Source organism: Odocoileus virginianus, chromosome 1, assembly GCF_023699985.2.
Source record: "Odocoileus virginianus isolate 20LAN1187 ecotype Illinois chromosome 1, Ovbor_1.2, whole genome shotgun sequence".
NCBI lineage: Eukaryota > Metazoa > Chordata > Mammalia > Artiodactyla > Cervidae > Odocoileus > Odocoileus virginianus.
Window position 1 is genome coordinate 18,929,047 of NC_069674.1, and position 12,145 is coordinate 18,941,191.

Consider the following 12,145-nt stretch of genomic DNA (forward strand, 5'->3'; position numbering starts at 1 on the left):
GAAAGTGCTGCACTCAATACGCCAGCAAATTTGGAAATCTCAGCAGTGGCCACCAGACTGGAAAAGGTCAGTTTTCATTCCAATCCCAAAGAAAGGCAATGCCAAAGAATGCTCAAACCACTGCACAATTGTACTCATCTAACACGGCAGCAAAGTAATGCTCAAAATTCTCCAAGCCAGGCTTCAGTAATACATGAACTGTCAACTTCCAAACTGCCTTTTAGAAAAGGCAGAGGAACCAGAGATCAACTTGCCAACATCCACTGGATCATCAAAAAAGCAAGAGAGTTCCAGAAAAACATCTATTTCTGTTTTATTGACTATACCAAAGCCTTTGACTGTGTGGATCACAAAAAAACTGTGGAAAATTCTGAAAGAGATGGGAATACCAGACCACCTGACCTGCTTCTTGAGAAACCTGTATGCAGGTCAGGAAGCAACAGTTAGAACTGGACATGGAACTACAGACTGGTTCCAAATAGGAAAAGGAGTATGTCAAGGCTGTATATTGTCACCCTGCTTATTTAACTTATATGCAGAGTACATCATGAGAAACGCTGGACTGGATGAAGTACAATCTGGAATCAAGATTGCCGGGAGAAATATCAATAACCTCAGATATGCAGATGACACGACACTTATGGCAGAAAGCGAAGAAGAACTAAAGAGCCTCTCGATGAAAGTGAAAGAGGAGAGTGAAAAAGTTGGCTTAAAGCTCAACATTCAGAAAACTAAGATCATGGCATCCAGTCCCATCACTTCATGGCAAATAGATGGGGGAACTGTGGAAACAGTGGCTGACTTCATTTTTTTGGGGGCTCCAAAATCACTGCAGATGGTGACTGCAGCCATGAAATGAAAAGATGCTTACTCCTTGGAAGAAAAGTTATGACCAACCTAGACAGCATATTAAAAAGCAGAGACATTACTTTGCCAACAAAGGTCCATATAGTCAAGGCTATAGTTTTTCCAGTAGTCATGTATGGATGTACAAGCTGGACTATAAAGAAAGCTGAGCACCAAAGAATTGGTGCTTTTGAACTGTGGTGTTGGAGAAGATCCTTAAGAGTCCCTTGGACTGCAATGAGATCCAACCAGTCCATTCCAAAGGAAATCAGTCCTGGGTATTCATTGGAAGGACTGATGTTGAAGCTGAAATTCCAATACTTTAGCCACCTCATGCGAAGATTTGACTCATTGGAAAAGACCCTAATGCTGGGAGGGACTGGGGGCAGGAGGAGAAGGGGACAACAGAGGATGAGATGGTGGATGGCATCACTGACTCAATGGACATGAGTCTGAGTAAACACTGGGAGTTGGTGATGGACAGGGAGGCCTGATGTGCTGCAGTCCATAGGGTTACAGAGTCAGACACGACTGAACTCAACTGAAGCACTTAGGACAATAATAAGTACTGACATGCTTCTGAATGAAAAAAAATGAAGTTTCAATACTGAAAGAAAAGTGGCCCAGCCTCTCAGCACATACCAACTTTCTTCATTTTCATAAACTATCATTAACATATTCAGGACACATATGTTAGAAATCAACTAGAATACTGCTTCAAACAGTAGCTTCTACCAATGTGTCAGAATCACAGGCTCCCTTATGTCATATTATTTTGAAGACAAATGCATGTTCCACCTAACCATTTTCCTAGAAATATCTCTATAGAACACATTCTTATTTTCCTTTTTTTACTCCATCACTTATAGAATAAGTCCAGCTTGACATAAAAATTCCAATAGGGCTTATATCTAAAGAAGTAATAGTTGATAAGACATTTTATTTGACTGTTATAAGACAGGAAGGGTCCCAGAAGGAAGCAGTAAAAAAGGAAACTGGGCATCCCTCACATTTAATGAGTACAGATGACTTCTGAATGCTTACTGCAGGCTAATACCCAAAGACAGACTTGAGGAATTCTGTTCATTTATTAATCTTACACACACTGAAAAACAGTCTTAAGAGAAGAACCAATCTCTAGTAACCCAGTGAAGTTGTCAACTGATCCAAGAGAAAAATCCAAGCCTATTAGTTTCTGATGTTATGCTCAGTACCAAAATCATAACTTTCTATTTGGGAAGTTCATGGTGTACTTTAAGTTTCAACTGGATGCACTTGCTTGTACAACAGTATCAAAACTCACTTCCAAACTGGAGTAATGTAAGTAAGAGAGCGAAGAGTACTACCTGAGTATATTCTAACGACTGCCAGAGAGAAGCAGCAATTTCAGGCGATTTTCCGAACGCTGCAAGTGTCTTCAGCAGTTCGGCCTTTAGCACAGGAGGGATACTGCACTGCAGGAGTCCCAGAGTCACCACCACGGGGGTCCACTGGGGATGCTCACAGAGCGCCAAACGAGCATTTTCACTCTGTGAATTGAATACAAAAAGAATAAGACAGGCTTTGCATGTTTAAAAGCTAAGAAAATGACCAGTAAAATCATCTAAATTGCTAACACTTACACTGAGTATTCACAGGCTTTATTAACACATACTAAAACAAAGCAAATGCTTGAACTCTACCAGTAGATCAAATCAGATCACAAGCTCAGTTAATATAAAAAAATGAAGGAAAAAAATAGCCTTTACCGAATTACAGTTCTAAAACTAGAAAACAAAATATACAAACAGAGATAAACAGTCTTCCAGGGTCACATAAATCTTACCTAGGCATTTTAAATCCTTTCTGGAACAATGTCATATATAAATGAGAAAAATACCTTGTCCTTTTCTGAGAAAAAAAAATAGAAATACACACACACACACACACACACACAGTACCAAGTATCACTTCAATTTAATTCAACACTAAATAATTAGAAACTTTATGTTTCGACTTTGATAGTGTTTAGCATTCTTGGAAAAACCAATAAAGTTAGAAGACACTATTCCTGTTCTTCAGAGAGAATGTCAGACAAAACTAGCGAATAACAGAAACAACCAGAAGAACAAATGGGACCTAATCAAACTTAAAAGCTTTTGCACAGCAAAGTAAACCACTGGCAAAAGACAACCCATATACAGAATGAGAAAATATTTGTAAATGAAATGGCCAGTAAGAGGTTAATATCCAAAATATATAAATAGCTCGTACAATTCAACATCAAAAAATACAAACAACATGCTTAGGCTATGATTTTCATACACACTTTTGACAGTAAGCAGGGAATACCACACACCCTTTAAAGGTGAAGAAACAAAGAACTTAGAAGAACAGAATGCCAAATATAAATGCTAAATTTATCGCTTATAAACTTTAAGCATTATAAGAAAACTTAGGGGCTCCTTAAAATGCCACTGTGTTAGAATACAAATAAAATTACACTGTACTCACATGCTGCGGGTGGGTTACCTACCCAAGTAATGATGGTAGATGTCAGCTGCAGAAAAGCAATCAATCCATCTTGCTCCTTCTGGGTGATACCACGTGAAGGGAGGTGACGGTACTGGACACTATCTGCACTCGGAAGATCCTTCCGGAGGTGCTCGTGGTAAAGCATCAGGGAGTGAAAGAAATGTTCCCAGGAAACAGGACTGCCACCTGCTCCCTGAATATTTTCAACTGTAAAGAAACAGAGCACAGAATTTCCTTTCAAAACTGTCTAAGTACTTGCTTGGAAATGGAGGGAGAAAATAAACATAAAACAATACACTTTGCCTTTGTCCTAGATATTCTGTGTGTTGAAAATCAGTTAGAAACCCTCTGTAAACTAGAACTCTGGATTAATTTTTCCCTGGGACTAAGACTGGGTGGTGCCCATGCAAGTACAAAGGTAAATTACTTTGGATGTCAGTTGCCCTGACCTTCGTGTGTGCTCCATCATGGCCAATGCTTGGCAACCCCATGGACTGCAGCCCACCAGGCTCCTCTGTCCATGGGACTTTCCAGGCAAGAATACTACAGTGGTTGCCATTTCCTCCTCTAGGGGATCTTCCTGACCCAGGGATCAAACCCACATCTTCTGCATCTCTTGCACTGGGAGGCAGATTCTTTACTGCTGAGTCACCTAGGAAGCCCTGGATGTCAGTTACCTACTTCGAATCCAGGACATTTCTCCGTGTTGTCATGTAACTATTCAGGGCTGCTTTTCCCATGAGCAGTTCCCAAATGTTGAGCTTAAATTAAATTTCCAAAGAGAGAGATAATTACAATCCTGATTTGCAGATTACAGTACTCTATTACATACTAAGCACTGAGAGTAAAAGCCTAGCAGACAAGACAAAGAAGCCTTAACAAAATGGTCAAAACCCCAGTCTTAGAGTCAGGCAGATCTCAATTACCAATCATGGGTTGCCTATGGGTTGTGACCTTAAATTACTTCACTTTGCTAAACCTGTTTCCTCAAATGTAAAAATAAAAGTAATCTACCTGACAGATGTTTAATAAATATTTCTTTCTCTTCCCTTTTGCACTATCTTTGGTGTGGTTGGTGGCTTAGTCGCTAAGTCGTGTCCGACTCTGTGCGACCCCATGGTCTGGAGCCCACCAGGCTCCCTCGTCCCTGGGATTCTCCAGGCCAGAACACTGGAGTGGGTTGCCATTTCCTTCTCCAGGAAATCTTCCCAACCCAAGAATCAAACCCTGGTCTCTGGCACTGCAGGCAGATTCTTTACCTACTGAATGAGGGATGCACACATTTTTTTTTTTTTGGTATAACCAAACTCAAATCTGAAAATTAAATGTGGAAACTGGGAAAAAGTTGAGAGAAAAACTAAGAACAGAAATTGAGAAAACAAGGACTTCTGAAGAGAAACTAAAGAAATCAAACTTATGTGGCAAGGGTACATATCCTGCTTTGAGCACCAGATGCGTTCTTGAAAATGCATATTAACCCTCATTTCTTAAACTGTACTGTATTTTATAAAGCAAATGGTAACACTCTCCCCTCTTTGAGACCATAATCAAAGCATCATCATACATAAAGCCAGCAGTGTGCTTTTCTGTTATAAATATAATGTATACGCCCAGTAGAACCCAGCACAAATTACCAATATGCTTTAATAGGTAGAAGAATACTGAATGTCATGACAAACTTAGAAAACATCTAGATTTTTCTTACCATGACTGCTCCCATTGACTTTGAGCAGGCTGAAACAGTAGTGGGCACACTGGGGCCCATTGGCCAATCCTTGCAGCATTTTCAAGTAAGGAATATAAATAGTTGGAGGCAACAGGTCGCCCATTTGCCTAACAAACTTTGACAAGACAACCTGAAATACGGAAAAGCCAACAGGTTACATAAAGCATAGCTTAACTTTAAGCCAACATGAACTAGCCAATGTAGACTACATGTGAACCAAAACTAAGTACTCTTATTTAACTTCCCCCAAAACAAAATAATCTTGTATTCTATTTATGAAAAGCTGCATTTCTAAGTTTATCATTAGTAATTTAATGGAACTACAGAATATCTTTGTGAACCCAACGTACATTTTTTAAAAACAACTAAATGTCACAAATACAAGACTACTCATATTCTGAATATGTAAAACAATTGAAGAATTTACTCATCTAAAATTAACCAGCAAATTCAAAGACACACTTAGAACCCAGAGTTCCTAAACCCCAGTAAAACTGAATACGAACATCTAGGAACCTGGAAGAATTTTTTATCATAACCTAAACATACTGTTTTATCTCCTTGCTGATACATGTTTCTATACTCCTGTTCTCTAGGTTCACTTCTTAGGTTTCTCTTTTCTCCTGCCTAAGCCTTAAATCTATTATCAACAACTAAATATATTACTTAGACTAATTAGTTGGAACTCTGAACCAGAAATGTTATAGATCTCTGGAAATTTTTGTTAAATCTGTTGGGTTTAACAATGATCTTATGATCATATAGAAAAATATCCTTATTTTCAAGAGGTATTAACTTAACCAATGAGAGATAAAAAAGTCATGCTGCCTATAATTTACTTTAAAATAACTCAGCAAAAAAAAAGAAAAAAAAAAGAAAGCAATAGAAATAAGAGGAGAAGTAAATACAGCAAGATGTTAACAGCTATTAAATTAAGATACTGGGTGTTCACTATAATTATTCTCCCATGTTTGAAAATCTTCATAATGGAAATTATTTTAATCTCTAAAAAATTTTAATAAATCCTTCCCTGAAATATATATTTTTAAGTGAGGAAAAAAGTGAAACAATAAATGTAAGAAATACAGTTTAAAAAAGGGGGTCCTGACCTTTGACTCTTAGCACAAATGAAAATTATAGTACATGGCATGAAACCATTTAAAATAGAAAATCCCAAAAGAATGAAGACAGATATGGTAATCCCTCTGATTGGCTAATGCATAACATATTTTAAAAGTTAATACAGGATAGAAAATGAACTTTTTCCTACACTATCTACTGACTCAGGCATTTTAGCATTAATTATAACTTCTAGGCCTTTTTTCTTTAGTATTTGTACCTCTCCTATCTTACCCAACTTGCTAAGAAAGATGGATATTTGTTGTTATGTCTATAGAGGACAGAATAAGCTAATAAATATTAGTTTTAATTAGTCACTTATTTAGTCACACACTTATTTAGCGACTCACAAAGAAACTAGACACTTTTCTACATCTAATGATTCAATACATAGTTAGCATCTAATACAAGGCTGACTGGATAAACTTTGAAATGATCAGATCAATTTAACAGTTTCCATTTCCTTAAATAAGTATAAACACCTAAAGTTTACAAGTGTTTATTTTGCATGAACAGCAGTAACATGAGGAAAATACCATTCTTCATGTTTTTACGATTTCCAAGGTAAAAAGCAGGAAAATCAAGAGCTCACCTGGCGTTGAGGGGGTCGTTGGTGAGCCACCCCAAGATAAGAACCCAGGATGGTGGAAGTCTGAAGAGGCTCTGATGGACACCAGTATTCCAGCGCAAGTTCTAAATTGAAAGGATTCTTTTTATATAGCTCACCGATCTGCAAAGTGTAAACAAAAACTGTGTGAAAATGTCTGTAACTCAAAAACTACTTTTAAATAAGTTGCATTTTATTGAATTCACCTGTATGTTTAAGATATTAGGCCTGCAACTTTCCAAAGTTAGGGGGAAAAGATCTGAAATTTTCCAAAGTTAGGGGAAAGTAACGGAGAGAGAGAGATGATGATCTAATATAACAACTTACCAAGAGCATTAAGTGTTCCAGATCCCTTCTAAGTGAAATGGGGGGATCATTCCCCATCTGCATACTCATGTGAATCATTCGAGCATCTTCATCTGCCCGATTCCTTAACTGCTTCACCTATGAAATTTATTACAGGCAATTTATACGTAAATTTATTATATGCGTTAATAATAATGAAACAGAAAATCAGGCAACTAAGTTATTACATAAAAGAAAAATAGTTTAAATATCAACGCCATTTTAGTCGTGGAAATGAATATACCAGCAATTTTATTACAATATTATTATCTATGATTTCTAAGATCTTAAAACTCAATGCAATTCCCATTATAGATAATTTTAACTATAGTGTTTCTCAATTACTGACATTTTGGGCAGGACACTGCTTCACTGGTTGAATGATTCTGAACATTACAGGATATTTAGCATCCCTAGTACTATTTAGTAACTACCAATACCAATACTACAGTCAATATTAACAGGCAAAACTAGCCTCCCAAATATTCACTAAACAGTGTACTTGTAAATAACCCATCAATCAAAAAAGTCTCAAGGAAAATTAAAAAATACATTAAGTTGACTAATAACAAAAACATCAAAATTTGATCAAGTTAAAGCAGTAATTACAGATAAATTTATAACACTAAATGCTTGTATTAGGAAAAAATAAAGGTTTCAAATCAATAACTTAACCTTCTGCTGTTAGAAACTGAAATGAAAGGGCAAATTAAAACCCAAGCAGAGAGAAAGAAAATAATAAAAGCTGAAATCAGTAATAGTGAAAGAAAACTTTAGAAAATCAATGAAGCCAAAAGCTGGCTCATTGGAAAGATCAATAAGACTGATAAACTTCTAGCCTAGTTAATTAAGAAAAAAAGGAGAAAACACAAATTACCAATATTAGGGATGAAAAAAGAAACATCACTATAGATCATATAGACATAAAAAGTATACTGTTAGGAATAACTTTATGCTATCAATTTGATAAGTGGAATGAAATGGAAAAATCCACTGAAGACAAAAAGCATCAAAGCTTATACAAGAAAAAAATAGATAACCTAAAAACAGTATTATATTAACAAAATTATAGTGTCCTGATGTGTGAATAAGTTCATTGCTTACCCTATCCAAACCATGTATGATTTTGTTTATTCAAACTCCTCTCAGTCTTCATCTTTCCAGATGACCATTATCTTTCCATATTAAGAGTCCCTTCTAGACTAATAACTAGGAAAAAGTTAAAGCCTTAACCTTTCCAAAGCTTCATTTCCACAAATATAAAATGAAAAAATTTCTTTCTACTCAAAATTTCCAGCATGTTACTCTATCATGTCCTTCATGGCTGATGAGGTCTGAAGTCATCTGTTAAATACTCCTTGACTATTCTAGTCTAAGTGAGCTATCCTTAGCCTAAAAAATCCACAGCAATTTACTCTCTACACCTTCATTTACTTCCTATTACTATCTATATTTTTCTGTGTGTATGTTATTTCTCCAACTAGACTATATATATATTCTTTGCTGGCAGGGAATGAGTCTCCTACTTATTTGTCTTCTTCACAATTCCTAGCATAGTTACCTGGAACACAGGAGAAACTCAATGAACACTTGATTCATTATAGCGTGAGTAAGCACTTAACTCTTTCTTTGCTGCCACTCCAGGTATTTTTTCCACTTGAGTTGTGTTTTTTAAGATGTATCATATCAGAACTCCACATCAGGTGTTTCCTCATGCACTCATGCACACACACACACACAGAGCAGTTTTATAGGATTTTACTCTCTTTTACTTCCTGCCACCACTTCCTTGGCACAAAATGGCACACAGAAATATGCTATGAAGGAACTGTCTGAAATGGCTCTAAGAATCCCTTTCTGGAACAAAGCTATAGCTCCAGCACTTTATTTAAATGTAACCTCACGCTGGAGATGGGCAGGGCCCCTGAGCCCTATTATTAAAAAAACAAAAAAATTTAAAAAGAAAAACTAACCTTTGCATTAGTTTCTTAAACCCATTACCTCCCATCTATGTGGAGGTCCATTTACACACTATAATTGTTTAAACAATTACCTATAAAACTGGAGATTCTCCACTATGCATCTTACTAATCATGTATAAAAAGCATTAAATAAAGCAACCTTAACAATGATTCCTCAGGATAGCACAGAGTTAATAATTTTCTCCCCACAGAAGCATTTTCACTTGCTTCCTACTTTCTCATTATAAACCACTCTCAACGTCAAATATTACTTCCTTTTAGTTTGTTCTCAGTTAATGAGTCTTTTATTATCTTCTACCACTCTTACTCACCCTACATTATTACACTTACCTTCATTGGCATAAGTGCCAAGAAACCTGTAATGAGACTGTGGATTCTACGAATGTAAAATTCCTCCTGATAGAAGTTTTCTGACGCCACTACGGATTCAGTGAGGAACAGGAAAACGTTGTCAGCAATTGCAAGCTCTGCCATTGCTTCATCTGCTTCTGTGAATTCAGCCAGAGCTAGAAATGTATTTAGAAAAATAGCACGTGGAGGAAAAGTTACTAGATTATAATACTTCATAATATTCTCCTGACAGTTCAAAATCCAGATCTCTTCTCAACCCTTCGTTTGTGTATATTTTGAGTTACATACAAAATAAGAGTGTGTAACTATAATTGACTAATAAACCCCAAAGAACTACCAGAAAAGTGTATTAGAAAACCATCTGCTCTTCACAGTAACATTAAGAGTGATTAAAAAAATAAATAAATACTTAACAGATGTATGATGTAACACAAATGTAGTCAGAAAGCTATTACCAAAATATTAACAAGTTTAAATGATGCTAAGGCTTATTTAATCTCAATGAAATGAACTGGATCATTCAGCAAGTCTTCAGTCAACAAATGAAAATCAAAAACACGGCCACTTAAGCAACTCTATTAATCTGGTAAACAAGTAGCAAAAACAGAAAAACTAAATAAATCTTAACCTAAAGACAAAGTGGTCTATTTGTAATATTTTTAGCTTTGTACTTGGAAAACTTTAAACAGGTAAGTGAAAAAAGAGAAAACAAGTATAATGAACCTCCACATCCCCTACAATAGCTACAATATTTACCATTTACGATTAACTTTGTATCATTTAGATCTCCATGCATTCTTCCTCTCCACTTAGACTGAAGCAAATACCAGCCAATTTAACACTATACTTTTTTTTTTTCTTGTGACTTTATTTCTTTTTTTGATTTTTTTTTATTATTTTTTTTCCATTTATTTTTATTAGTTGGAGGCTAATTACTTTACATCATTGCAGTGGTTTTTGTCATACATTGAAATGAATTAGCCATGGATTTACATGTATTCCCCATCCCGGTCCCCCCTCCCACCTCCCTCTCCACCCAATCCCTCTGGGTCTTCCCAGTGCACCAGGCCCGAGCACTTGTCTCATACACCTAACACTATACTTCTAAGTACACAACTCAAAATGGCACTTTAAAAAAAGGAAAAAAACCACATATGTAATGACATTAGTATTTTGCCACATAATTCAATATCGAAACTCCAGTCAGTGGTTAAATTTACAACTGTCCCATAAATGTTATGAAAGATTTTAGTTTTGTCTTTTTGCTTCTCTTTAGGGCAATTTGTTTGTTAGAATCTGTATCCAAATAAGGTCTACACACTGCAATTAACTGATATATCTGTAGGCTCCTCTTACATCTTTTTCATTTTTCTCATGCCCTTTATTCTGCTGGAAAAAACTAAGTCTTATACTGTAGCATTTTCCACCATGTGGTTTAGCATTGCATCCCAGTAATATAGTTACTATATTCCTTTTCCTCTGGTTACACTAAATATTGATGTTTGATCTTGAGCAGCTTAATTAATTACATTCCATTTTTTCAGTAAAAGTATATCATAGGTGATGCTGCATCCTTCCATCAAAAACTACGCTGCTGTTCAGTTCTTTTAAACTTTAAATACAAAACTGCTAGGTAATTTTGTGATAATCTGGCTTTGGAAAATAAATGCTATTTAGCTTATTCTGTTTCACTGTCATAGAGACCAAATATAATGTTACTTAAGGTACATTTTCAATGCCTTGGAATAGATATAAACCAGGATATTCTCAACCAGAGGAAAAGAGATTGGTTGGTTTTTTCTTTTTTCGTTTATGTACTGTTTGGCATTTTGAAATAAAGCCTGTATATCTACCCATATTATACAAATTCCTTGAGAACAAAATAGTTTCTTAATTATTTGTTATTACTACTATTAATAATTACTGAAATGGTTAATTAAATATATAATAACAATAATAATTAGTTCCAAGTCTTCACTTGAATGCAGAAATACTAGAATTAAGAACTACTTTTTAAAGACTACTTAGGTAATAAAGTACACTAATACTGTAATGTAAAATGAGTTTTAATGTCTCAAAACAATATACAAAAATTTGAGTTTAATAAAACTCAAAATACATTTTTATAAAATAATGTAATAAACACATTTAATAAAATTTACAGAAGTCTATAATAAAGAGTAGAAAGCAATTTTTCAAAATTCAGATCTTGGTAAAACTTGTCTGCATTATTTCAAGAAATGACCATTTCTGCAATATAAGATAATTTATTCATTTTTTCTAGTAATTTTTAAAATATAAATTAACAGAAAAAAATTTGTACTCAAAATGTTCATTATAATACCCCTAATTTCAAAGATTATGAAAGGATATGAGCATGCAAAATCAAAGAGATTGAGTAGCCAAAGATCTAGGATTTGAAACCAGGTCCAGATTTCTAGACTATTCTTATCTACTATTCAGCAGTGAGGTACAGCATATTCTATGTGCCTCCCAAGATTAGGGCAATGGTGCAGTAATTTACAGTATATGAACGTAATTAACTATCACATAGCTACTTAAAAGCACATAGGGTCATTTTATGCCCAAAAAGTACTGAATGAAGAGGCATAGTTAAAAAACAGAATTTGTACATGAATGTAAATGTCTAATTAG

The 12,145-nt window shown here is 35.2% G+C and overlaps 1 protein-coding gene across 1 annotated transcript in view; it reads right to left on the bottom strand.

The window, feature by feature from the left end:
• NUP205 (nucleoporin 205) overlaps positions 1-12,145 on the bottom strand; it is an 83,396-nt gene that overhangs the window by 54,487 nt on the left and 16,764 nt on the right. Inside the window, exons 8-13 of the mRNA XM_070465338.1 lie at positions 9,470-9,645; positions 7,140-7,256; positions 6,798-6,935; positions 5,066-5,216; positions 3,362-3,567; positions 2,193-2,375 (exon numbers count right to left, since the gene is read on the bottom strand). Coding sequence (XP_070321439.1) covers positions 2,193-2,375; positions 3,362-3,567; positions 5,066-5,216; positions 6,798-6,935; positions 7,140-7,256; positions 9,470-9,645 — 971 coding nt within the window. The remainder of the gene's footprint in view (positions 1-2,192; positions 2,376-3,361; positions 3,568-5,065; positions 5,217-6,797; positions 6,936-7,139; positions 7,257-9,469; positions 9,646-12,145) is intronic.